General features: G+C 44.0%; 1 protein-coding gene across 1 annotated transcript in view; it reads left to right on the plus strand.

Moving 5' to 3' along the window:
- The window catches only part of CORO2B (coronin 2B), a 231,065-nt gene extending 208,931 nt beyond the window's left edge, over positions 1-22,134 (plus strand). The window contains exons 5-12 of the mRNA XM_036737102.1: positions 349-513; positions 2,032-2,148; positions 4,870-4,974; positions 8,379-8,475; positions 10,390-10,502; positions 12,999-13,089; positions 19,603-19,742; positions 21,962-22,134. Of these exons, the coding sequence (XP_036592997.1) occupies positions 349-513; positions 2,032-2,148; positions 4,870-4,974; positions 8,379-8,475; positions 10,390-10,502; positions 12,999-13,089; positions 19,603-19,742; positions 21,962-22,093 (960 nt within the window). The 3' untranslated portion in view covers positions 22,094-22,134. The remainder of the gene's footprint in view (positions 1-348; positions 514-2,031; positions 2,149-4,869; positions 4,975-8,378; positions 8,476-10,389; positions 10,503-12,998; positions 13,090-19,602; positions 19,743-21,961) is intronic.
- The last annotated feature ends 4,920 nt before the right edge of the window (positions 22,135-27,054 follow it).

The raw sequence follows: 27,054 nt of genomic DNA on the forward strand, positions 1-27,054 counted from the left end.
AGATCTGGTTTCTACGCCCATTTTCATCTAACTTGTTTTATGACCTTAATTATAGTCTGTTAACCTATCTAGGCCTCAGTTTCACCATTTGCAAAATGAGGATAATACCTTCCCTGACTATCTCACAAGAGGGCTTTAGAATTAAATTACACAGTAGATGTGAAGGCTCTTTGAAAAGTATAAAAAGCATTGGATGCTATTATATGTGTGTGTGTGTATATATCATTAAATGTGTCACAAAGTATCATTATTATTTTTATTATTACTGTAATTACAATGATTATTGCTGTCAGCAGGATCAGGGGCCTCACTCCCGTGTCTGTCTGTCTTACCCGTCACTCCCTGCAGGTTCTCATCTGGAACCTGGATATCGGGGAGCCGGTGAAAATGATCGACTGCCACACAGATGTGATCCTCTGCATGTCCTTCAATACGGATGGCAGCCTGCTCTCCACCACCTGCAAGGACAAGAAACTCAGGGTGATCGAGCCCCGTTCAGGCCGAGTGCTGCAGGTACTGAGCTCTGCCCTACTCGAGAAGATCTCCGTGACTCTGGATGGTGTGGGAGGGCCCGAGGGGAGAGGGAGGTCAGCTTGACTGATCTTTCCCTACTCTCCTTCTCCGCCTCCCTTTCCCTACCCCCTCCACTGACTTAACACTCTTGTCCTCAAGCTAGCTGGGACAGATCTCACTGATGGGATGTCCTTCAAGTCATTCTGGGTTGGCATATGTCTAATTGGTCAGTAGTCCCAGGTGTGGGAGGGCACTGGTTGGATGTAACCGTGAGTATGCCTATAGAGCAGTCTATAGAGCAGCGTGGTGTAGATTTTTCACACACACACACACACACACACACACACACACACACACACACACCCCTAACTCCCTCATCACCCTGAACAGAATTTCTCTGGCCTAATTCTTAGTACAGACACTGCCTTTAGAGGCCAGCTTCCTTCCTCACAGGCTGCAGTATTTTTGGCAGACCTTATCCACTCAATCAGAAAGTATCTGTGGAGAACCTACTAACAGGTTAGGCTTGACACAAGAGTCTTCTCATGTTCTATAAGCGGTATCTAGGGTGGCCGGGGTCATTCCCAAGGAAGTGGGCTGGGGCAGATGCTCCTTGGCCTCCTCCCACCACCTCTTAAGAAAGGGAGGGGTGGGGAGGAAACAAGTTTAATCCATGAGTCCTAATGTGTTACTTTATCATGACGTTGAGATGACCTCTAACTATGCCAGATGAATGCAAACCCTTGTCTGGTCCTGCCATTTTGGAAAGGCCCTCAACTGGCCAACCGTATTTTCCTTATAGAGGCTTATCTCCAGGCAGGTCCTAGGGTGATGAATACTTTAAATAAAACAACCTGGTCTATCAGTCAACCAGCAATTATTTGGCACCTACTATGTGCCACGTCAGCCTTAGAAGGGTTGTAATCTTCCTTGGTGGAGGGCACAACTATACTGAAGTAACCACAAATCTTAGAAATATCAGTAGAATAAAACAAATATCACAAAGGGAAAAGCAGTCAGGGGAGGGCTTTCTGAAGCTCAGTTTCCTCATTTGTAAAATGAGCGGTATGGTGGAAAGAGCCCAGACTGGAGTAAGAGGGCCTGGGATTGAAGCCTAGCTTTGTCACTAACTTCTTTTGTGACCCTGGACAAGTTATCTAGTCTCCATAGGCCTCAGTTTCCTCATCTGTAAAATGGGTCTGATCAGACAGCCTCTGAGGTCCCTGCCAACTCTAGAGCTCCTATCCTATGATCTTAGGAAACACGGAGCCCCAGAGAGGAGTAGAGGTGGGATGGGAAGGGGGAGGATCTATCCTACCCCCTTTATAGGGTCACTTGGTTGGAGGGGAGCACTATAATTGCATGATGACACTACCTCCTCTTTCACACACCCCCAACTTCCTAAGTCACCCTAGAGCCACTAGCACAGCAGGGGTAGGAGGTCCCATGATTCTTAGGGGGTAACTCAGACTGCCTTAGGCTTTCTCTTCATCTCCCTGCTCCTCCCTTCCCCTTCAGGAAGCCAGCTGTAAGAACCACAGAGTAAACCGGGTGGTATTCCTTGGCAACATGAAGCGGCTCCTCACAACAGGCGTTTCCAGGTGGAACACCAGGCAAATTGCCCTCTGGGACCAGGTCAGTGTGTACCCTTTGGGCTTCTGGGTTCTTCCTCCTATCTCCCTACCTTGTCTGGATGGGAGAAAGCAAGAATGCAGTGCATGGCTCAGAATCAGGACATCTGGGTTCTGGGTGCTTTTGAACTTCTGATGAAGTGTTGGACAGTCTGGAATAAACTGGGCCTCAGTTATCACTTCTGTGAAATGGGTAGCACATAGTATGGGAAGTCCAAGTAAGATTGAGGAAGATGGCTATGCCAGAATAAGATGTTGGGCTAACATTTATAATATAAAGAAACAAAGAGGAAAGATCAGATTTCAAAGGATCAAGAATCCAATGCTGGCCGAATAATTCAATTCTCAAGTTATGTAGAGTAACCCAATGACAAAAGAGGTATGGATAATATGAAATGGTAAATAATTAAAAAAATAGTTTGATTTTATAATGTACTTATAGGCCCACACTCAGACCTTCTTACTGAAGACCTCTTTGCCTGACCCAACTGGGGTCTTAATGTGCAGTGGAGACAAGAGACTAAATAATCCATGGTGATAGGATGTGGCCAGCCCAGAGGCTCCCTTGGGGATAGCAAATAGAAATGAGCCCATTTCTATCTGATCCAGAGCTTCCACGCTTAGTCCAAAACATAGTCCTCTTACCTCTTCATAGAAACAAGAATACTTCTTCAAGGTTTAAAGTCATCTAGCTATGTCTCTAACTTGTTTTGCTGGTTGACCTCATGAAGGCCTGAAGGATCTAGGGAACCTGGCATCCCCTGTCCCTCATCTCCTGGAGAGTCAGTAGAGGTCAACTAGTCTACACCTTGGTTCCAAGTCTAACAACTTGCTCAAGATGGACACAGAAAAGAGATAGTGTAGTATAGAGGAAAGAAAGGGTGGAATTCAGTAGATCAGAATCTGCCACTAACTCACTTTGTGACCTTCAGCAGGACAATTTACCTCTCTGAGACTCAGTTTCCTCATCTGTCAAATGAGGAAGTTGGACGAGATGATCTTTTAAGTACTAAATTCTTTGATTCCATCATAAAGGAAGGGAGGGGTTGGGGAAGAAAAAAAGAGAAAAAGAAAATGGAAGAGGTAGGAGGAACAAGGAACAGGACAGGCAAGGAGACAGGCAGGAAAATTTACCAGACTTGGGCAAAAGGAAATGTTGGAGGTGGTTTGCAATGCAATGCTGGCCCATTTACCAAGCATCTACAATAAATCAGCCAGTAGACCTGGGGACAATCAGGCTGGAAAGAACCTCCAGTGATATCCTGGTCTAATCCTCTGCTTTCAGACAGGTAAAGTCCTATTTTCATTTTACAGTAAAAAGCTCATCACCGTGTTGGCCACGGGGTGATGAAATTGGAGGCCACAGCTCCTTTCAAAGACCATCTAGTGAGTCATAGATGGATTGGGGTTTTTATTGGAAGGAGAGTCCATACCAATGAAATCAGATCCTCAAAGTGCTATCGTAAGCACAGAAAAGGCAGCTGAGGCTCTGAGTGGCTAAATGGCTTCCCTGGGGTCACGGAGCTCATTAATGATTTCATAGAGTACAGTAGAATGTTTGAGAGCAGAGGGACCTTACAAGTCATCTAGCTCACGCCTCTCATTAGAAGGACAGAGGACTAGAGCCCAGGTATTCTTTCTTTCTGTGTGGGATTTTTCACTACACTGCCATATTTTTCATGCTCTTGAAGACATCCTGCACATTTCTGTCTGTCCATAACTAGCACTGCCACCCACAAATACCCTCTTATCATTGGGTTCTGGAGGGAAGTGGGGCAGGCTCTGAGTGTACTATGGATTTCTCTGAGCCCTACTGAGATCTGGGAAGCAGGAAAGCGTGAAGAGGATGACAGAGGCTGAGGACAGGGTGGTTTAGGGTGACTCGGAGGAACACAATGGAATCCAATGTAGTGGAAAAAGGATCAGCCCATGTGACAAGATACCTGAATTTTAGGGCTTGCTATGCCATTAACTGGAATATTTGCAGCACTTTAAGGCATACAAAGTGTCTACATACATTTTCTCATTCGAGCCCCTGATAACTGAAGTAGTTTTGTCCTTGTTTTATAGATGAGGGTTGGTAAGTGTGAGTTAGACAGCTAGTAAGTGTCCGAGGTTGGCATCTCAGGCCAAGTCTCTCTGGTCTCCAAGTTCAGGACTTCTTTAAACACTATTCACTAATTACCTGCGTGACCTTGGGCAATTCGCCCCAAGTCACATGGGCTTTGGTTGCCCCATATGGCAAATGGGGGAGTCAAACTAGATGATGGCATTCTATGATATGAGCAATGTAAGAAAGTTAATTTGTGTAGATTCGTATAGGACAGTTTGGCCTTTTGTCCCCTAGCACAGGAAAGGTGGGCAGCAGCATTGGATTCTATAGCATTTCCAGTGTGCCATGTCCACGTTCACATCCTCTGTGAAGCCTTTCTTCCCTGCTTGACCCATAGTTAATGACCTTCCTCCTTGGACCTCCCATAGCATTTTGTTTTGAACCTTTCTAATGGACTTTTCATGTAATATTGTGCATTAGTTACCTCTGTTTGTCTCTTTTCTGCCTCCGAATTGTAAGCTCTGTGATCTAAACTCTGTATATTGTTGTGATATCGCATGCAGAAATGTTTATTGGCTAGATGGAGGGATGGATGAATAGATAGATGGATTGATGGATGGGTGGGTGCATAGATATCTAGGGCACCAGCTAATCCTGCCTCCTTCTATACAGGAAGACCTAGCCATGCCTCTCATTGAAGAAGAGATTGATGGTCTCTCTGGACTCCTGTTTCCCTTCTATGATGCTGACACACACATGCTATATTTGGCAGGAAAGGTAATATCTGCTGAGAGCCACAATAGGTGGGGTGTGCTTAATCTTCTGAGGGGACTGAAGGGCCCATTGCCTGCTACTAACCAGGTACCTCCCCATGAGTGCAGGCCCTCCCCCAGCAATGAATTTTATCTCTAGTATTTTAGCCACCACACTGGCACCCATCTCCTTTTAAAGCATTGACCCCTAACCTCTCCCACCCCCACCTTTGTTCTTTAATAAACTCATTCTTATTAAGTTATTCCTTGGAGGAGAGGACCTGCCTGGGAGGGCAACCTTTAACCCAAAGGAATCTTCCAGAAGGAGCAAAAGTCAGAGAAAGACTTAGGGAAGTATTTTTAATCTAGGTAGCTCCTCAGTCACACCTCAGTAGTCCCCTCACCTGGAAAGCACAATAGTTACCCCAAAGGAAGCAGGATTTCGAGAAGCAGGATTTCAGGCCCTGTGATAAACTAGTAAACAGGAGAGACTGAGGAGCAAACTGGCCTTCCCAGGGCTCTCCAAGCCACACCTCATAGATGAACTCCCATCATGCCTATGTGTAAAATCACCAAATGTTTCTGTCTAAGCTGCAGCTCCCAACCTGAGTTCTAGGTGCTGAACAAGGGAGAGTATTTGCCTTTCCCCAGCACCAGGGCTGTTTGCCTCTACCTTGAAGTATCCTGAGCTTATTCAGAGTTATAGATAGATTGGATCACCTGAATCTTTCTCTTCCCCCAAGGGAATAAAATCAGGGGTGGGCTGGAACCAGCTCAAACCAGTTCAAAAAAGCTGATTGTTAAATTTTAAGTGTGAGCATTTATAATCCAGAGGTTCCCAAAGTGGGTGATACTGCCTCCTGGGGGGCGGGGCTGGAATAATCCAGGAGGGGCAGTAGTAGCAGTAGTAGTAGGGTGCAATTGGGGGGGGGGGTGTTAAATAAAAATAAGAGGGTGGTGCATAAGGAAAGAAGAGAAGAAAATTTTGAAAAACTGTTTGCACATGTTTCATCTGTTGTATAACCAAGTTAAAGTTATAGTGATTACATTATTTTATAATAAACATACAACATGCAAGTACACACAACATGAAAGTTATGACTGATCAGTGGTCAAGTCTGCTGACAGGTCTTAACAAGCAAGTGTTGGCAGGCAAGTGTGTTGTGTATTGTCAGGAAGTTCCAGCATGTGTTGGCAGGAATATGTGTGTGTAATGACTAGTTTACAATATGATATTATACAGTTACATGAAGCAATATTGCATCATCAAAATTTCAATGCAGGAAAAACCACACAAATTTACAATAAATTATTAACTTTAAGATGTGTCATTTTTAAAGACATAATTTACATTTTTTGAAATGATGCAAATTAAAAAAAAAACATTAAAAGGTTAAAGAAAGTAGCTTTCCAGGGGGGCACTGAGTAATTTTTTTTTAAAAAAAGGGGCAATAAGCCAGGTAAGTTTGGGAACTCCTGATTTATTATCCTTTGGAAATTACCAAACTCTAAAAATCTAACAAACAAAAAAAGAGGGCCTGATTTACTCTTTTGCTGATAGTTTAGACTTAAGAAAGGGATAGAAAAAAAAATAATGCAGATTAAACTTCTAGTATGTTGTGTGTAATTTTTTTTTTGTATGGGGATCCAGTTGTTAAATATTTAGCAGAATACCACTTCCTAGAACCCAGGAAGAAACAGATCCTGGAAGAAGATAGTTGCTGAACGTAGGCATAAATTTAATTCCAGCTGCAATTGCATGATAGGACTGTGAGGCAGGGAAGGTTGGGGCCCTTTCTCTTCATTATAATTTGCAAAGGATTAAGGGAGACTTTGGATCATTACGGCTGGGAGGCAGGGCAAGACATAATAACTTCCTGGCCTTGGTACTCAGACAATGGGAAACATTCTGATTGGTGGTTCCTGGGCTTTGTCTTCAGCAAACAAAAAGTGAATGGGTTCCTTCTTTGAGAGATGAAAGAGAAGGACTTAGGATTTGAACCCACCTGCTCTGACTCCAAATGTCAGAAGGGCATGGCCTTATTTAAGTTCTTTCAATGCAAGGCCCTATGTTAGGTACTGAGGGAGAATAGTATATGATCCCTTCCTTCAGAGACTTCCTGGTCTAGTTGGAGAAATGACACCTAAAAAGGCAAATAATGCGTGATTCAGGTAAAAACAATTATAGAATTATTATAGGGTATTGCATTGTTAATTTCCACGTGAGTGGTACAGACCTGTTCCAACCACTTGGCCTGGGGAGAAGGGCACACCCCTCTTATCCTCCCCTGGGTGATCTCCAGGTTCACAGGGCTCAGCAGCCAGTCAGGGCAGAGGATCACAGACAGGGTCTCTCTGACTGGGCTACCTTGGAGCAGGGGACGTTCAGGATATCCTGAGCCCCACTGTCTCTTCACACCCCTCCCCACTAAAGGAGGCCATCAGATTATTAGCAATTTGGAGGTACCTTTCTGTGAGCAGGCTTTTCTATTCTTTGGGAATTAAGCTATGGGTGAGCATTTGTGAACTCTCATCCCTTGCTCTTCCCCATAGAAAGCCAATGGGGAAAATCCCTGACTTCCCAAGGAATGTGCTTCTTCATCCTGGAGGTTTTTAAGAGTCTCTGACACCGTTCTTCTCCCTTTCCCTCTTCACTGTGCTCCTAGAACTCTCACCCCCATGACCATCCTCACATTCTCTCCCCCATTCCTCAGCCAAATCCTTATCTCAGAAAAGGATTGAAAACTCCCTCTCACTAAGGTACAACTAACTAATGACAGTTGGAGGATCACTCTTTCCGTAGGATCATAGAGTTAGACTTGAAAAAGACCTTAGAGGTCATTTATTCCAGCCTTCTCATTTTACTTATAAACTGCGGCCCTAAGAGTGGACCCAATGACTTAACCCAAGGTCATACCGGTAGCAAATAGGAGAATTAAGATATGAACTGATTCCAAGGCTTGTGCTTTCTCCACTCATGCTGCTTGGGGATGGAAAGGGGGTGCTTATACAAAGGATTAAGTCCTAAGAACTGACTCAGAGTCTTGGGGGTGTGGTATTTTGCTAAATCTCACTAGGGCTTCCCCAGTGCCTCAGAAATCACTTAAATACTTTCACTGAAATCTGGGCCTAACCGAGGGGTAAGGGGTGGAGGAGGGATCCAGTTCTAGCTATTAGCAAAGTAGGAGACATCTTGGGGCTCCCCAAATTCAATTTGTTCTATAAATTCCCTGCAGCCAGTGGTCTAGAATGACCTAAAGTCCTCCCCTGCCCCCCCACCCCACACACACTTTTCATCCCAGCATCTTCAGGCTGTTTGGAAGGAAACGGGAATTTCAAACCTTCTTCTAACCCATCTGATGTGAACATGGAGCCTGTTCTCCTTCTCCCTCCCCCTCTCCACTCCTCATCCTTGTTCTTGCCTTGCAGGGGGACGGGAACATCAGATACTACGAGATTGGGTCTGAGAAGCCATATCTGAGTTACCTCATGGAGTTTCGCTCCCCAGCCCCACAGAAAGGTCTGGGTAAGGGCTTCCAGAGTGGATCCCAGCCCCTTCTCAAGGTCACACAAAACAAACAGCCAAAGATGGAACCAATCCAGGGGCACCTCACTAGGCAATACTCTCATTTCTCTGGGCATTCAGAGAGATGGGGACTGGATCTGTCATTTCATTGGGATAGGGGACTTCCAGGGGAGGAAACCACTTCTACCAATGTAGGATGTCACCTTCTTCTCCACAACTTAGCGTTTTGTAGAGCTTCCTAGAGCACTTGAGAGGTCTGAGTTTTTTGTCCAGGGCCACATAACTACCACTTATCAGAGATGGGACTTAAACCTATTCCTTCCTAAGCCCAGGACTCACTCTTTCTACAGGAGAAGGTTCCAGAGAGAGGGGGAAGTTGGGAAATCCTTCCAATGTTTTTATTTAAGCAAACTAATCCAAATGACACATACCATGTAGCATTTTAGATTATGGGATTTAGAACTGGAAAGGACCCTTTAGTTCTACTCACTAATTTTACAGGGGAGGAAACAGAAGTCTAGAGGGGAATTGACCTGCCCAGGGTCATACAAGTTACAAGTCACAGAGATGAGATTCAAACCCAGGGCCTCAGATGCCAACTCTGGTGCTCTTCTCACTGCAGCTCATTGGGAGAATGGCATTGCCCCATTAAGCCAGCTCACCTGAGGCTTGGTCTCACTCTGGCCTTGGCTGGTTTATTGTTTCACTTAAGTTCCCATGACTGAGCCTTTTGTATCAAGAACATATTTACAGGAGCAGCAGACTCTTCCCTGGGAGTTGGTTTGCCTTTCACTTGATGGTGTTAGAATTCCATGAATTTTGCTAGGGAATTAAAAAACCAAAACCTGTTGGGTAGTCCAAGCACATGAACAGGATCCAGGGCCCTCTTTGTGTATGTCTCCTCTCTTTCTCCCTAGCTCCTCTGCTTCTCTTTTTCCTCTCTCCCCCTTCTCTCTCTATAAATATTCCTCTTCTCTCTTTCTCCCTCCCCTCAGTCTTATATACAGAAAAACACACACACAACAGCTAGCTAGTATTTATATAGAGCCTAATATGTACTAGAAGGCACCGTGTTAAATATGCTACAAATATGTCATTTGATCCTCAAAATACTCCTGGGGGATAGATGCTCTTATGATTCCCATTATACAGTTGGGGAAACTGAGGCTGATAGAGGTTAAGTGATTTGCCCAAGGTCACACAGCTAGTATCAACTCAGGTCTTCCTAACTCCAGGTCAGGTGACCCATGTATGCTGAGGCATCAGAGAGCAATGGAAAAAATTCGTGGACTTGTTTTAAGATAAAAGGACCTCTACAAGTGACTGAAGAAGTTCATCCATCCATCCATCCACCTACCCATCCATCCATCCATCCATAAAACATTAAGTGCTTCCTATGTGCAGGGCACAGGAGAAAGCAAAGGTTTAAATAAGACATTGTCCTGTTTCTTAAGAAGCTTACAATCTAGTAAAGAGCTTACTTAGAAAAGGTGAGAGCCACTATAGCTTCACCACTAACTGGCTGTGTGACTGGGGCTAAGTTCATTAGCCTCTCTGTGCCTCAGTTTTCTCATCTGTTAAATTGGGGTTTGGGACTAAATACTCTCTAAAGGTCCTGTCAGTAGTAACCTTCTGGGACTCCAATCAGACCAGCTTAGAGAGGTGGATGTTGAAAGAATTTTTGGTGGCTTCTGACTTAGAAATGGGTCCTCATCATGTCCTAGCCTGATTAGCATCTAGACACTGCTTCCTGCATTCCTGGTGACCCAGGGTCAGCAACTCAAGAACTTAAGACAGAGTTCATGTCTCCTCTTCACTTCCCCCTCTCCCTTTCCCTGGACTCAGGGGGTGGGGAGGGAGATGTGGCCGGCTGAGATCCCACTGGACATGAATGCTTATGCTCCCCTTCCACAGGGGTGATGCCCAAGCATGGCCTGGATGTGTCGGCTTGTGAAGTGTTCCGGTTCTACAAGCTAGTGACCCTGAAGGGCTTGATTGAGCCCATCTCCATGATCGTGCCTCGGAGGGTGAGTACAGCTTCTGTCACAGGAAAGAGAGGCCACAGAGACGCTCCTAATACCTCAGGCACAGAAGTCAACTGCCAGTCAACAAGTCACAACTTGAAGACCTACTATGTTAAATAAATGTTAAATATGTTAAACAGTCCTTTGTTAAATACTATGCTGATATTGAAGAAGGAAAATTCACAATCTATGAGTTGAAAGGGCTTATAATCAAGGGGGTGAGTGAGGAGGTGCCTGGCAGGTACATAGGAACTCTCCAGACTTGGGGAATGGCTTTCCCAAGATCCAGCAGCTCTCTGCATTATGGGAGTTTATTGGTGAAGCAACAAGTCTTTATTGAGTACCTCCCTACTCTGTGCTTATATCTGCTACCTTTGTGGGGCATACAGAAGAAGTGTAAGCCATGCTCTCTGCCCTCAAGAAACTTATAGTCTAGCTAGGGAGGCAGAACTAAAAAAAAAAGCACCAAACAACCAAAAATCAAAACAAAACAAAACAAAAAACCCCTTCAATGTCTCCCCACTGTCTATAAGATAAAATGCCAATTCTTTAGCCTGATTTTAAAGGCATTCCACTTGATGGTTCTGACCTAAGAATTAAGCAGCCTTATTTTTAATTCTATTTTATTTTTCCCATTTTATTATTTTTATTATTCCCCTTAGCTATGCTCTAGCCAAACAAACAGTGTTATGAATTATTCACTCCCCTCAACACTCTGTCTTCTGCTCCTGTGTATTTGCATCAGCAGCTCCGCTACCCCCCTCCCCCAATTCCTAGATATACTCTCTCTTCATCCCTACCTCTTAGAATCCTTGTCATCTCAAGTTCAAGTGGCAGCTCCTCCGGGAAGCTTTCCCTTATCCCTTCAGTTATCAGTGCTTTCTCCCTCAGTTTTTTTTGCCCTGTATTTGTGTAGAGTGTTGTATTCCCCCATCCCCAAATAGAATGTAAGTTTCTTGAGGGCAGGGACTGTTGGCTGCATCTTTGTGTCACTGGTACCTAGCAGGCAATAAAGGAATATTTTTCAAATTGAATTTAATTGGGAGCAGAATTTAATGGAATGCAAAATTGAAAGGCGTAAAAAGAAAGAGAAAGAAAGAAGGAAGAAAGGAAGGAAGGAAGAAATTTACATGATAATTTTGTTGTATATTTGAAAGGAATAGCAAGTTGTACACAATAGATTTGTAGTTTCATGTGCAATCATCTTTTTTATTATACTATGTTATGGAAATGCTTGTTTTATTCCATAAATTTAAAATAAAATTTAATAACGATTCCAAAAAAAGGCATAAGCAATAGAGCATAGAGGAAATTGGAGAAAAGAAGATATAACTCATTCATTCAGCAAGCATTTATTATACACCAACCATGTGACAGATACTGTGCTAGGTGCTGGGGATAGAAATATAAAAGTGAGATAGTTCCTACCCTCAGGGAGCTTCTATTCCACTGGAATTCAGACAGGTGGGAGGGGTAGGATTGGAGACTATATACCAGAAATAGATACAGAAACAGGAATCACTATGCTGTCTTTGGGAGATGTGGAAGAAACTTTTCGTTCTGTCAGATACAAGATGCAAGGGGCTGTACACATACACATCCATACACCCATACCCACCCACACCCACACACACACACACACACACACCCCACACACACATAAACACCCTATAGGAAGGCAGGAGCAACTTCTCCATCCCTTTCCTTTAAGAGTTGTATTTCTCCACTCCACTATTTTTTGAGCCCAGAGAACACTCAGGGATGGCTCAGGACCTGGTCTCTAAGATGGGGGAAGTTGGCCAAGGGAGAGCTTTGGCTGACATGGGGTGAAGGCTTGGCTCTGACATCAGGCAAACTCCTTTTGGTCATTACAAGCTTGTAGGACGTGAGAGCTGATGGGCCCCTCCAAGCCCATCACCTTCATAAACGATGTTGAGCTCTAGTTATGTTCAAGAACCTGTGGTAAGCACAGTGGGGTTACAAGGGTGGAGGGGTCCCAGTTTCTACCATCAAAGAGCTAACAGCCTACTTGAAGAGGCAACACATATACATACATATGTGTGTGTGTGTGTGTATACATATATATACACAGAATAACACAAGGTGGTATGTGATTTGTCAGGTATATACATTGTCTCCTCAGATAAGCCATAAGCACCTTGAAGTCTGGAGTATTTTCTTTTTTCAGTCTTGTATTCCCAGAACCTAGCACAGTGATGGGCACAGAGTAGGTGCTTAATTAATGCTTGTTGACTGATTGGAAGAAATAAGAAGTACAGACACTATGTGCTTTAGGTATAAAGAGGAGAGAGAGACCACTATGAGCAGTGGTGATCCGAGGTGGTTCCATAGAAGAGATAGAACTGAGTCCTCTCTGAAGAATGGTTGACAGTGAGGACTCTGGCTGGAATGCAGCATTCCCCTAAGCAACCTTTTGCTCCCCACCTGCCCCCACCACCACCCCCATTAGCTGGCCTTTCTGTTCTCTCTCATCTGTAGTCAGAATCTTATCAGGAAGACATTTATCCCATGACCCCAGGAACGGAGCCAGCTCTGACACCTGATGAATGGCTGGGAGGCATCAATCGAGGTAAGACTCTAAAGGGATGGGTTTGCAGATGGCCTCTGCCTGGCCAACTCTCTGCTGGGGATTACAGCTCCTCCCCAGACCCCAGAAATGGGGCTACCAGAGCTTTTATTCCTTAGCCTTCTTTTCTAAGACCAAGGCAACTAAGTCATAGCTGGAAGGTTTCCCATCTCCAAGCAAACTCATATTAGTCAAGTCTAGAACCAATTCTACCCATAGTTGAGTAGGCTGGCACCCATATGGTATGACTTCAGGGGCCCCCTGCATCCCCTAACCCTTCTAACCACTCTGTTGATGACTATAACTTTGTCCAGTGTACTTCCAATAGGCTATAATGGGCTATAATTTAATGCAAATTAAAATTTTGTTTTGAGAAGTTCACAACTTCTTCCTTTCCCCCTTCAAAGAACTGGAAATTATAGAATAAAATAATAAAATGTTAGTGTTAAAAAGGATTTTAGAAGATCATCTGGTCCAGGGATTCTTAACCTTTTAGTGTGTCATGGACCCCTTTGGCTACCTAGTAAAGCCCTATCTCAGGATAACATTTATAAATAATTGAAGAAAATGCTAAATTTCAGTTAGAAGTTAATGAAAAGAAAGAGGAATTGTTTTCCTACTGAAATTCTCAGGCCACCTGAAATCTTTCCATGGCATCTTTGGACCTCCGATTAAGAACGCTTGATCTAGTCGACCCCACCACCCCCATTTTACAGGGGAGGAAACCAAGGCCCAAAGAGCAGACTGGAATTCAGGTCTCCCAATTCCTATCCCAGTGCTCTTGTAACTACTTCACCTCAGAGCCATAACTAGCAATTTTTGCAACCAGGGCCAGTGATGCAAGAGTGGGGCCAGGGTTGGCTAGGAAGGAGCTCACCTGGAGTACTGCTGCCAAGGGGGAGGAAATTATGGGGTACCATGAGGCCTGTACTGAAGGATTGCAAGTTCCGTCAGTGCCTTCTAAATTGTGACACCCTGAGTCAAACCCAGCTATGACTGCAATCATACTGAACTCACCAAATCTAAGGCACAGGTCTATGAATGTTGCTCCCCTGCTCGAGAAACTTCAGCGGTCATTGTAGGACTGGAGATTTAGAGCTAAAAGAGCACTTGCTCATCACGTCTAACACCCCCCATTGTACAGATGAGAAAACTGAGGCACATAGTAACTTGTTCAAGGTCACACAACTAATAAGTATCTAAGGCAGAATTTGCACTAAATTCAACCTAATTTTCCACCTTTTTTTCATACTATTCCCTTTCACATACTCTACATACTAGCCAAACTTTACATCTCATAACCCACATCTTTCTCCATTTGCTAAGGCCATTCATTCCCCCAGGCACGGAATGCCCTCCCCACTGCTTCTGGGCTTCTCATAAATCTCATCTTTCTTCAACTCAGGTCAAGTGTTACCTTTTCCACGAAGCCTTCTCTGATACTTCACCGGTACCTGGGCTCTCCTCCTCCTCCTCTTGTCTTATACTGACTCTCCCATCCCCGCCCCAGAAGAACATAAGCTCCTCAAAGGCAATCTCTATTTCAGAAGTACAAAAATAATGTATATGCTGCTTGGATGAGAGCCCATGTTACCTGACAACCTGTCATGCCTGCCCTCCTTCTACCGCACCACCTTCCCTCCTGCTCATTGGTTGGCGACAAAACTAGGACTCAGAAGTATACTGGAACCACTTCTTGACTTAAGCAATGTGAAAAATACCATATGTTGGATGAAATTTAATTCGACAAATATTTATTAAGCATCTATCATGTGCAAAGCACAGGCTAGGTGCTAGGGATACAAAGATATGTGATATATAGACCCCGCTTTCAAAGAACTCGTAGCCTGATAGACATATGTTACACAAATAGCAATTGAATGAGGCAGAGTGAGATAAATATAAAAGTATAAAAATATAAAGTATAAAAAGTATAAAAATATAAAGCGCTATGAGAAATTGGAGGAAGGAGAGATCACTAGGGATGAAGGGAGAGGGGACTGGTCAGAGAGGAGATCATGGAAGATATGGCTTGTTGTCGTTGCTGCTTGGTCACTTCAATCATGTCTGACTCTTCATGACCCCATTTGAGGTTTTCTTGGCAAAGATACTGAAGGGGTTTTCCATTCTCTTCTCCAGCTCATTTTACAGATGAGAAAGCAAATCACACAGGGTTAAGTGACTTGCCCAGAGTCACACAGCTAATAAGTGTCTGAGGTCAGATTTGAACTCAGGAATATGAGTCTTCCTGACACCAGGCCTGATGCTCTATCCACTGAGTCACCTGGCTGCCCTGGTGGAAAATATAATAATTGAGTTTTAAATAGAGTGATTTCCCTAGATTGGGATGAGGGACAAAGGATCTTTTTCAGGTGTGACGTCCAGTGTGAGCAAAGGCTAGGAGGTGGGAGAGGGCAGATTGAGAATAATAGATGGAGAATGATTGAGGATAGTTGGAAAGGAGAACATGCAAAGGGAGGGAAGTGGTATGTGATAAGGCTGGAAGAGTAGATTGGAGCCAGATTGTGGAGGGTCTTGGATGCCGAGTCATGAGTTTGTACTTTGTTCAGGAGACAATGGAGGTTTTTGAGTGGGCCAGTAGATTAGGAAGGCTTCTCAAGCTGTGGTGTGAAGGGTGGTGCAGAGAAAGTAGGCTGGAGAAAGGAAGACCAGTTAGCAGACTTAGAATCAGCTAGATGAAATGAGGTGGGGGCCCGAGCTAGAGCAGTTGCTTTGGGAACATAGAAGAGATGAAACAGATGTTGTAGAGATAGACCCGACAGAACCTGACAACTGATTAGATATGGGGAGAGGTGAGGGAGAAGAAAGAGTTAAAGAGGTATCTAAGTGGTACAGCAGAGAGAGTGCTGAATCCACAGCCTACTAAGACCCTCAGATCTTTTTTAGCCAGGAAAATCTCAGTTCAAATTCAACCTCAGACACTTACTAGCTGTGTGACCCCTGGGCAAGTCTCTTAACCTCTATTTGCCACAGTTTTCTCATCTGTAAAATGAGAATTATATTTAGCACCTCTCTTCCAGGGTTATCATGAGGATCAAATGAGGTAATATTTATCAAGTGCTTTTCAAAACTTAAAGAGATATATGAATGCTACCTAGCTTAGGTTATAAGCCAAAGTGATTGGGAGGGTGGTGGTGCTATCAACTACAGCAACGAAAGAGAAATGAGTGGAAAGGACAAGCTTTGGAAAGAGGATGGTGAGTTCAATTTTGCACGTGTTGAATTTTAAGGGGCAAGCAATATGTCGCTGTAGAAATACCCAGCAGGCAGCTGGGAATAAAGAAGTAGAGCTCTGGGAAAAGTTGGGGGAAGAAAAATGGGGGTGTCATCTGCTTAGAAGGCATCATTAGAGCCATGGGAGTGCATGAGATTGTCAAGGGAGAGAGTGTAGAAGAAGGAGAAAGGGGCCAAAGGTAGGACCTTGGGCATTAAGTATACAAAGTATTCCAACACAAAGACTGCGCAGTTTAAATTTTTAGTAGCTTAACACTGCACTAAGACTTCTGGAACACCCCGAATAACAAAAATGTAGTTGGCCAGAATCTTAGAATCCTACGACTAGAGGAGATCTCTGGAGTCATCTAGCTTGTCCTAGTTTCAGGTAGGAATAAACTTAACCCAGCCAGAAGAGAAAAAAGCTTCCTCCCTCAGTAACTTTATGTCAAATATGAAGACCTTGACTATCTGGCATCTCTTCTTACAGCTCCCCTGCTCTAAAGGGACGTGTGTGTGTGTGTGTGTGTGTGTGTGTGTGTGTGTGTGTGTAGATATCTCTGACATGTTTGTGGAGAGGAGCTGCTTTTTAAGCCTTGAGATCTCTGGGAAAGGAGGGGAGGGAGGTGGTGCTAACAAGAGGCAGCGTGTCGGTATAATGGAAGGAGGCCCAGATTTGGAGATGGAAGAGCTGGGATTACATCCTGCTTCTGACTCCACACCTTCAGGGGCTTGAGTTAAGTGAGACCAGAAAGGACAGATTTACAAAATGAATCTCTAAATCTTAGAGTTGGAAGAGATCTCATCAACCATCTAGGCCTCCCCAGATCTAATAGAGGATTACTACTGCAACATACCCAGCATCAATGTTATCAAGGCTGTGTTTGAAGATATCCAATGAGGAAAAATCCACCACCTCCCAAACCAGTACATTCTTCTTTGGGATAACTTGAATTGTTAAGAGATTTCACCTTACATCAAGCCCAACTTTTTCTCTTGACAATTACTACCTATTGCTTCTAGATCTTCCTTCTGGGGCCATCTCTGTCTTCCACATTAGAAGCTCACACACATGAGCTGTCCTTCAGGTATTGTTCATGACCTTTCAAAGGCTACTCGTCTCCAAGCTGAACATCTCCAGTTCTTTCAGCTGAACCTCATATAGCATAGACTCAAGGATGGACTCCATGGACAACTCTGGTTGTCTTCCTCCAGACGCTCTCCATCTTATCAATGTACTTCCTATAAATGCTGTGACCCAGAACTAAACAAAACACTTTGGATGTGATCTGATCAGCACAGCAGAGGACATCAGGAGTATTATCTCCTTATTTCTGAAAGCTCTACCTTATTTAGTGTAGGCCAAGGGTGGGGAACTGTTGGCCTTGAGGCCACATGTGGCCCTCTAGGTCCTTGGGTGCTGCCCTTTGACTGAGTCCAAATTTCACAGAACAAATTCTTTTATTAAGGGGATTTGTTTTGTGAAGTTTGAATGCAGTCAAAGAGCCATACCCAAAGACCCAGAAGACCACATGTGGACTTGAGGGTGCAGGTTCCTCACCCCTGGTGCAGGTCAAGATTACATTAGTTTTCTTGCTTTCCATATCAGACTATTAAAGCATGATGAATTCACAGCCTACCAAGACCTTCAGATCTTTTTTAGGCAAACTTCTTGCTAGCCATGCATCTACTTATGAAGTTGATATTTTGAACCTAAATGTAAAACTTTACATTTATCCTTGTTAAATTTTATCTTATTAGATTTAGCCCAACACTCTAGCTTGTCAAGATCTTTTTTAGATCCTGACTCAGTCACTTTTCTTTTAAGTTGAACTCTCCCACACAATGTCTTAACTGTCATGCAGCTTTTAGGCTTCAGTTTTGTTTATGGAAGGAGGAAGGTGAGGTTACTTTGGCAATAGCAATAACGCTTTCTATTTTCTTGGCACTTTTAATTTTGTTATGTGCTTTCACATTTGTTTCATTCTTACAAAAATCCTGCAAAGTGAGCACAGGGCAGTGAGTTACTCTGATGCTAAGGCTCAAGATACCAGTCTTAAGGCAGCTGGTGACACAATGGATAGAGCACTGGGCTTAGAGTGAAGAAGACTTGAGTTTAAATGTGGCCTCAGAAACTTTCTAGCTGTGTGACCCTGGGAAAGTTACTTCACCTCTGTTCCCTCAACTATAAAATGGGGATCATAATAGCACCTACCTTGCAGGGCTGTCATAAGGATAAAAGAGGTAATATTTGTGAAGACTCTGAGCACAGTAACTGGCATGTAGTAGGCCCTGTATAAATGCTTATACCTTTCCCTTCTCCCTTCTCAAGAGACATAACACACCAAACCACCAATGATATACACACACAAAAAGGATCCAAGGACACATGTGCTAATCAGCTCCACTGGACATGTCGTTTCCCAGCTGTCTGTCTGGTCTCTGAGAAGCTAAGTGTTACATGTTAATAATAGTTCAAGGAAACTGGCTGAGTTCAGAACTACAGGCTAAGTCTGAGTGGTAACAGTTAGGGGCGGTGCCGTCTTCTATTCAAGGGGCCAACAGAAGCCCTTTTCAAATACACCCCTCCAAGGACATACTAATTATGGGTAAACTAAAGAAGGATCTTTCCAGGTATCCAAAGGTTTGTTAGTGGAGAGCTGCTGGAAGGGGAGATTCCACTGAGACATAAATATGTTAAGCTCCTTTACTAAAATGGAAATGAAATTAAACCTCATTAAATGTCTTATTGTTACAAGTGAACACAAGGTAGATTTGAATTAAGTTTTCACACAAAACACTTCAAATTTATTAAAAATAAGAATTCTAGGAGGAAAAAAAGGAGTTCTTAGAATTCCTTTGATGTCAAAGGCTATCTATCCTCATGGATTCATCAGTCATTCTGTGTGTGTGTGTGTGTGTGTGTGTGTGTGTGTGTGTGTGTGTGTGTGTGTGTCTCCACTCCAGGAGGAGGAGAAGAAGCCCAGTTTGGCTGTCCTTCATCAGGCATGTATTTATTTATGGATCTATGGATGAGGGAGTTGAGAACGGGGAAATTCAGTTACACAGCTATACCGTGACAGAACCAGGACCAGAACACTCATTTCCAAACTCATATTCCAGGGCTTATCCCACACTACCATACTAAAACAAGTTCAAAGATGGGAGGTAAGGGACAGGGAGGAGGCATTTCCCAAGAAAACATAATGGAATTATCACAACAGCTCCCCAATCCAGTTGGTCCTGTCATGAGCCCAACTGACAGCCTCTTGCCTTCCGTAGATCCAGTGCTGATGTCTTTAAAAGAAGGCTATAAGAAATCTCCCAAAGTGGTGTTTAAGGCCCCAGTCAAAGAAAAGAAGAGTGTTGTGGTCAACGGAATAGATTTATTAGAAAATGTCCCACCCAGGACAGAAAACGAGGTAAGGAACATAAGTTATTACATCCATGGGCCCTCAAAGAAGGAGACCTTTAAATTTCAATTATGCGTTCCAGGCCTTCAAACCAGCTTCCCTCCCAGTCATCTTTCTTTTTGTGACAAACTCCATAAGCAGCCTGCTGTTAGCTTCCACTGCTGCTCTGACCCTCATAAATACCATCTGGAGAAGGGAGGGGGGAAGGGTTTTTTCCCCCATCGGAAACCTTAAATTTACTTTTGCTAAGAATTGTGTTTCCTGTCATGGATTCGGTTTCAAGCCACTATTGTTGCTTGCTGTTACCGGAGTTATAAATCACTGTCTTTACCTGCTATGATGTTTAGGTGGTGATAGTGACTGACAATTCATCGTTATGTTTTTTTCTTGGGGGTGGGATATGAGAGGGGCCAGCACAGGATGTTCCAAATGGGTCCTTTGTGCCTGAGGCAACATGGCTTAGTAGAAAGAGGGCTGGGCTTGAATTCGGGAAGGCCCCTTTTGAATCTTGCTTCAGACATTTACTAGCTGAGTGACCCTGTGTAAGTCACAGCCTCCTTCAGCCTCAGTTTCCTCATCTAGGGATAGAAATAGCAGCTACCATTTACAGGATTGCTGTGAAAAATCAGAGATAAAATGTGTGTAGGATGCTTTGTAAAACTTAAAATGCTATATACGAATTAGCTATTGTCATTAATTATTATTAAAGGACTTTAATTGTTATATGAACCTAAACCTCACTCATATGACCACAGACACACTTTGTCCAATCCTCCTAAGGGTTTCTCCTTATAACCCTGTAGTTCTGTAAAGAAGCCTCAAAGATATTGTTGAAAACACTTCACTGACCCAGGAGTCACTTAACTGGTCACCTAACCCGAATGGAACATAGAAGGAAGTTTGTAAAATATTGGCTTCCAAGCAAACCAGATCAAATGCCCTAATACTAGCTCATGTTTCTATAACATATTAAGGTTTATAAGGGGTTTCATATACATCATGCATACAACTCTGAGGAAGATAGTATTGTTGTTCAGTTGTGTCCAGCTCTCGTGACCCTGTGTGGGGTTTTCTTGGCAAAGACCCTGGAGTGGCTTGCCATTTCCCTCTCCAGTGGATTAAGGCAAACCGAGGTTAAATGACTTGGCCAGGATCACGCAGCTAGTAAATGTCTGAGGTTGATTTGAACTCAGATTTTCCTGACTCCAGAGCCAGAGCCACCTAGCTGCCTCTGTGAGTAGTATCATTATTCCCAATTTGAAGATGAAGGTGAGGCTTAAAGAGGTTAATTGACTTGCCTAAGGTCTCATGACTCATCAGTGGTCTTCTGTTTCCAAGTCCAGTGTTTTCCACCATACTATCCTATCTCTCTAAAGTTCATACCCTTTGCCCATAGGGCAGTATTTCAGTATTCCCACGTCCTTTGCTCAGTGCCATTGGCTGATTTTATCCATAATCTTAGCACCCTTGGTTACCTGGTTTCTCAGCCCGTAGCAAATTACAGAGGGTGGGGGAAGACTCTAGAGGCAGGACACTGGGTGGGAAAGAGAAAGCTATAAAAAGAAAATACCAGAACTAGAAAAGTAGAGCAATCTGGGGCCATTTAGTGAAGGGGAAAACAGCCTCAGACACTTCAGTGGCCCCAAGGGCATCCCTGTATTACATAGCATTGAGGTCTATGATGGTGATTCTGAATCATACAGAAAAGGTTGAATCGTATTTACTGTTGTGTCTTAAAAGGCAGAGGAATACATTATACATTTTGGAAAGATTTCCATCCCAAATGGCTAAAGTGAAAAGAATATAGCTTTGGCTTTTAAAGGAATATGCGTCAGTCATGTGGAAAATTCACTTACGTAGGGCAGCGCATTCCCTGATGATGCCAGATAAATGAGACACTGCTGCATTAAGCCAGAATAGGGCCAAGGCTCATTCCTGCTCAGAAACACAGTGACCAGGCCTGCAACCCCCTAAATTTAATAAGATCTTCCAGTTTACAGGAGAAAATGGCCACCAGCACTTGGAGCAGTGGGAGGTGAAAAGCTGATTCACTGAGACTCCGGGGTGGTGAGAGGGGTGTGTGTGTGTACGCAGATCTCTGGGGGAAGGTGAGATCTGAAAGCCTCGGGGTTGGGGGTGGTGAAGGCTTAGGAACGAGAGCACTCTCCCAGGCACTCACTTTTCCCTTTATTCTCTCTCCACCCCATCTGTTTGTCCCTCCCTCCCAGCTCCTCCGAATGTTCTTCCGACAGCAGGACGAGATTCGGCGATTGAAAGAGGAGCTCTCCCAGAAAGACATCCGCATTCGGCAGCTGCAGCTGGAACTCAAAAACTTACGGAACAACCCCAAGAACAATTAGCTCCCCAAAGGCTCATTTTCTAAATAAACTCTCTGTTTATATTTGCTCTTTAATTTTCCTCCCATTCACTCTCTCCCCTACCCATCCCCCACCCCACCCCACCCCCACCCCCAGAACAAGCCAGTGCTTGAGCAGCCTGCCAATAGGCTGGGCTCACCGATAACTGGAATTATGTGCTTTGGCCCCTTTATCTCACACTAAGAAAAAAAAAAAAAGGAGGCAACAGATGACCCTGTCGGACTGACCTATACTGCTGTAACTGAAAACTACTGTCCTGGAGAGGGCCGGCTCTGGGTTTGTACCCCTATGATTTTCTTGGAGGAACTAGCGGGTAGCATCTCTTCTGATGGATCGCAAGATTATAGAAGTCACCAAGAGGGGCTACTTAAAGCTGGCCGAAAGACGACAAGGAGAAGCTGGGGAAGCCATAAAATGAAACAGCCAGGTTGATTGCGGTTAACTTTTCCCATGCAGAGGGCGGCAGCGGGGAATACACAGCTCTCAATAGCTGAAGCTCAAAGCCACTTGCTTATAGATGCCATAAAATAAGGGCTTAATTCGCTGATATTAATTGAAATACTCCCTTTTCTCCTCTTCTTCCACCCCCCTCCTCTCTTCTTTCAAAGCAGCCCCTGTAAACCTCAGTTCTTAACTTGAAAGAGCCAGGTTTCCTTTTATTTCTTTCCCACCAAAAACAACCTCTGTGTCTTTAAAACCAAACAAAACACCTAGTGAAATAATAACCATCCCTTGTATTTGCTTAGCGCTTTATACTTTTCAAAGCACTTAAACATAAATGATTTCATTTGACCTTCACAATACTCCTGTGTGGTAGAGAGGGCAGTATTATTCCCATTTTACAAATGGGAAAACCAAGGCATGAAGTGAAGTGACTCACCGAAAGCCACCCAGAGAGTGGCAGAGCGTAGACTTGAAGTCAGGTCTCTGGTCTCCTCATGCAGGGTTCTTCTCATGACATCATGATGCCATTTTCAGTGGGGCTTATGTCATGTCCAAGTCACTCTGTGAAATTTTAATATGAGGGAAATCCCTCTACACCCTCAACACAGATTGTGCCAATTGTATTATAAAGACCTGGACTGAGCCTTTTCGAGCAGTGAGGCACTTCTCCCCTTCCCTAGGTTAGCCCTGTTCTTCTCCTCCCTAGGACTCAGGTTGATATGCTGCCTTCTTCCTCTGGGAAGCACGAGACTAAGAAGGCCAGAGCTTGGGCCCCTAGGGAAGACAGAACAAGGATTCTTTTCTTTCTTGCCTCTCTCTGCCCTCCTCTCTCCCCTCCCCCTTTCTCCCTTCTCCCTCTCTCTCTTTCTCTCCCTTTCTCCCTCCCTCCCCCCCTTTGTCTCCTCTCAACCCCTCACTCTTTCATCTCTCTCCCTCCCTCTTCTCTCTATCTCCCTCCCCTTTCTCTGTCTCTCTTTCCCCTCTCTTCCCTCTTTGTCCCTCCCTCCTCCCTATCTCTTCCTCGCTCCCCCTTCTCTGCCTCTCTCTCCTTCCCTCTTTCTCTCCTTCCCTTTCTGCCTCTCCTTTCCTCCCTGCCTCTGTTTCTCTCCCTCTCCCTCTCTCTCTTTCTCTCTCTCTCCCTTCTCCTCTCCCTCCCTTCTTCGTCTCTACTCCCTCTCTCCCCACCCCCCACCCAGATATACTAGCCAAGTGCTATTCCACTCTGGTTCTTCTGCACACATCTCTTTTTCCCTGTGGGCACAACTACAGATATCTGGGCCAAACACATCTGTTTATGTTTGTGAAGACTAGATGGCAAGGCCAGGCAAGCTATAAAGCCCAACAGCTGGGTTTATCGATGTTAACTTCCACTGCTATGTGCCGCAGCCAAGTAGCTACACAAACCCACCCCATTGGAGCTGGGCCTTCGTCAGCCACTAGCTGCTGTGGGCTTCTTCCACATTCCCTTGCTTTCTCCCACTACTACATAGGACCTTTTACATGACTATCTAGCACTAGCTGGATGAAAGTACTTCTCTGTCCACTCACACCTTTTGCTTTCTTTCTCCCATCTCCTTACTTGAATTGTGTTGTCTCCTGTGATTATTTATGCCGCCACATGAGGATAGTATTGAAATAAAATGTTTTCAAGATACCAAAAATGGACTTGGTAGTCTCCTTTAGCCTTTGGTTGTTTTAATTGTTTCTGTAATGGCGGTATTTTGGCTAGTGGCCCTATAGCCAGATCCACTGCCTTTCCCAGGGAACAATACACATCTATTCATCCTTTACCCTAACTTTATTCATTCTTTCTTTAGCTTTTCATTCTTTTATTTATTCATTCTTGTATTCACTTATCCAAAAATATTCATTCATTGTCTACTATAGGCACTCTGGTAGCAAAAAGTAGAATATGGTATAGTCCCTGAACTCAGTGAGCTAGTTGGGGAGGCAAGGCTAATGCATGAATAGATAAATGTAAGGCCATATGAAATTAAGTGTTAAATTTGAACTGTGGTAGTCAGGAATGACTTGATGGAGGAAACAGGCTTGTACTGGCCCTTGAAGAATGGATTTAAATTGGTAGAGAAGAGAAAGGTGAGCATGCAAGGAAGAAGCAGAGCTTAGAAGGACTTAGGGAAGGAGCCATAGAGATCTTGTCCAATCTCATTTCTCAGATGTGGACCAGAGAGCTGAATCAGATTGTATGGGCTCACGCACCAAAGTGATCCCACATGACTCTTGAGAAGTATGCTCATTGGAGTGCAAGAAAGATATTCTTAGAGGAATCAGTCCTTTGGGATCGGTTCTAGATTTCCCTAAGCCTAGAACACACCTAGAGAGGCTATCATACTTACAACCCCTCACCCCACAAAAAGGATCAGAGTCAACAAGACTATATTTAGTGCCTATTATGTGTCAAGGACTGTGCTAAGGCCTAGGGATACAAAGAAAGTAAAAAAAAATAGTCCCTGCCCTCAAGGAGCTCGTGGTCAAGTGGGGGAGACTGTAAGTACTTAAAAGAAACTCCTAGGTCTTAGAGTTGGACAGACATTTAAAGACCACATAACCCTTAATTATATAAGTGAATTGATAGGTTTAAAAGGGTTAAGTGATTCTCTCAAGATGATGAGTGGAAGAATCAGGAATGAACTCAGGTCCTCTGACCCCAAATCCAGTGTTCTCCCCGCCATATCACTGGAGCGTTGAACCACCATCAGATAGTCCCTTGCGTTCAATCCTGTCCAGCTCTCTGTGATGTCCCAAGTCCCTGTTCATAATCACAAGCTTAATATATGGAATCCATAGGGCGAGAGCTTTAAAACCCAGGAAGAAAGTAGTTTATGGCTAAGGCTCCCAGGCCCGACTGAAACAAAAGCTCCAATTATTATGCCAAGCACTGGGCAGGTTAAGGTTAACCAGAGAATTGGAGCCTGGGAAGTTGGGGGCATGGGCACCAGTGGAAGCCAGTGGACTAGCTCTGAGATAATCTAGATTGGGAACGGGCATCTGATCATAAGGCTGAGCTCCTTAGATATAAATATTAAAAAGTCAAAGGTGAGGTTAAAAGAGAATTCTTAAAACTCTTTTGGAAATAGGGGTAGCTTGGGGGTGTAGTGGAATAGAGTGTTGGCCTGAGTTCAAGTCTTACCTCAGGTACTTACTAGCAGGGTGACTGAACAAATCACTTAATCTCTCTCAACCTCAGTTCCCTCATCTGCAAAATGGGCATGATGATAATAACCAACCTCAGAGGGTTGTTATGAGGATCAAATGAGATCATGAATGTAAAGTGCTTTGCAATCCTTGAAACATATTAATGCTATGAGCTGTAAGAAAGTGCCACATAATCCTGGTTTTGAGTTCCTTCTCTAGGGACTTTTAAGAGATGGTTACCTCCCTAGATGGCTCATGTGTCAGCCTACCTGAGGCACCAACTTCTGCCCCTCTCAATGCCCTTCATTTCTGTGCTTACAGCCAAGCAAAAAATACACACTGTCAATCAACCAAGGCAATGAAGATTACAAAGACAACAGTGATCTAGTCCCAGCCCTGGAGGAGTTACATTCTATCAGGAAAGGCAACATCTGCCTATAGGAATATATATAAAATAGATACAAGATGATTTGAAGGGGAGAGGGTATTAGCTACTAGAGGGAGCCAGGAAAGGCAGTCTTAAAGGAAATAACAGATTCTAATAGAAAGAGGTGTAGGTTGCCTAGGTGGCACAGTGGATAGAGCACCAGCTCTGAAGCTTAAATCTGACCTCAGATACTTACTAGCTATGTGACCTTGGGCAAGTCATTTAACCCCAATGGAGAAAGAAATGGCAAACTACTATATTTGCCAAGAAAATCCCAGGTGGGTTTAGGAAGAGTCAGACACAACTGAACAACAACAACAAAGAAAAAGAGCTGGGGGTGGGGGGAGTTGAGTACATTTCATTGGGAGTAGCTTAGGCTGGGTAATGGAATGTCACGTATGAAGAACAGTAAGAATGGTAGATTGACTAGATTGTAGCACGTTTGATGGGGAATAATATGGAATAAAGCACTAGAGAGTGTAGGTTGAGGTCACATTGTGAAGGGCTTTGCGTGACAAATAGAGTTGACGTATTCTCATGGAGGTGGAAGGGAATCTTTGGAGTTTATTGAGTAGAGGACTGATGGGATCAGACCTGTGCTCTAAGAAAATCCTCTAGGCAGCTGTGTGGAGGTTGGACTGGACTGAGATGACATAACTTTGCCCCATTGCTTCCATCTGAAATGCCCTCTTTACTCTTCCTTATCCAGCAATTCCTAAAGACCCAGCTGGAGACATATCTTCCTCCATGAAACCTTCTCTGGCCACCCTACCCTACATTTGTCTCTGCTCTTCCTGACCATGCAGGTTACTTACTGTCCTGCTAATTTGGCACTTAGGACAGACAGTCTTATAATTATTGGTGCATGTACCATCTCTCCCTAATTATGGCCAGAGACTGGGTCTTGGACTTCTTT

Source organism: Trichosurus vulpecula, chromosome 8, assembly GCF_011100635.1.
Source record: "Trichosurus vulpecula isolate mTriVul1 chromosome 8, mTriVul1.pri, whole genome shotgun sequence".
NCBI lineage: Eukaryota > Metazoa > Chordata > Mammalia > Diprotodontia > Phalangeridae > Trichosurus > Trichosurus vulpecula.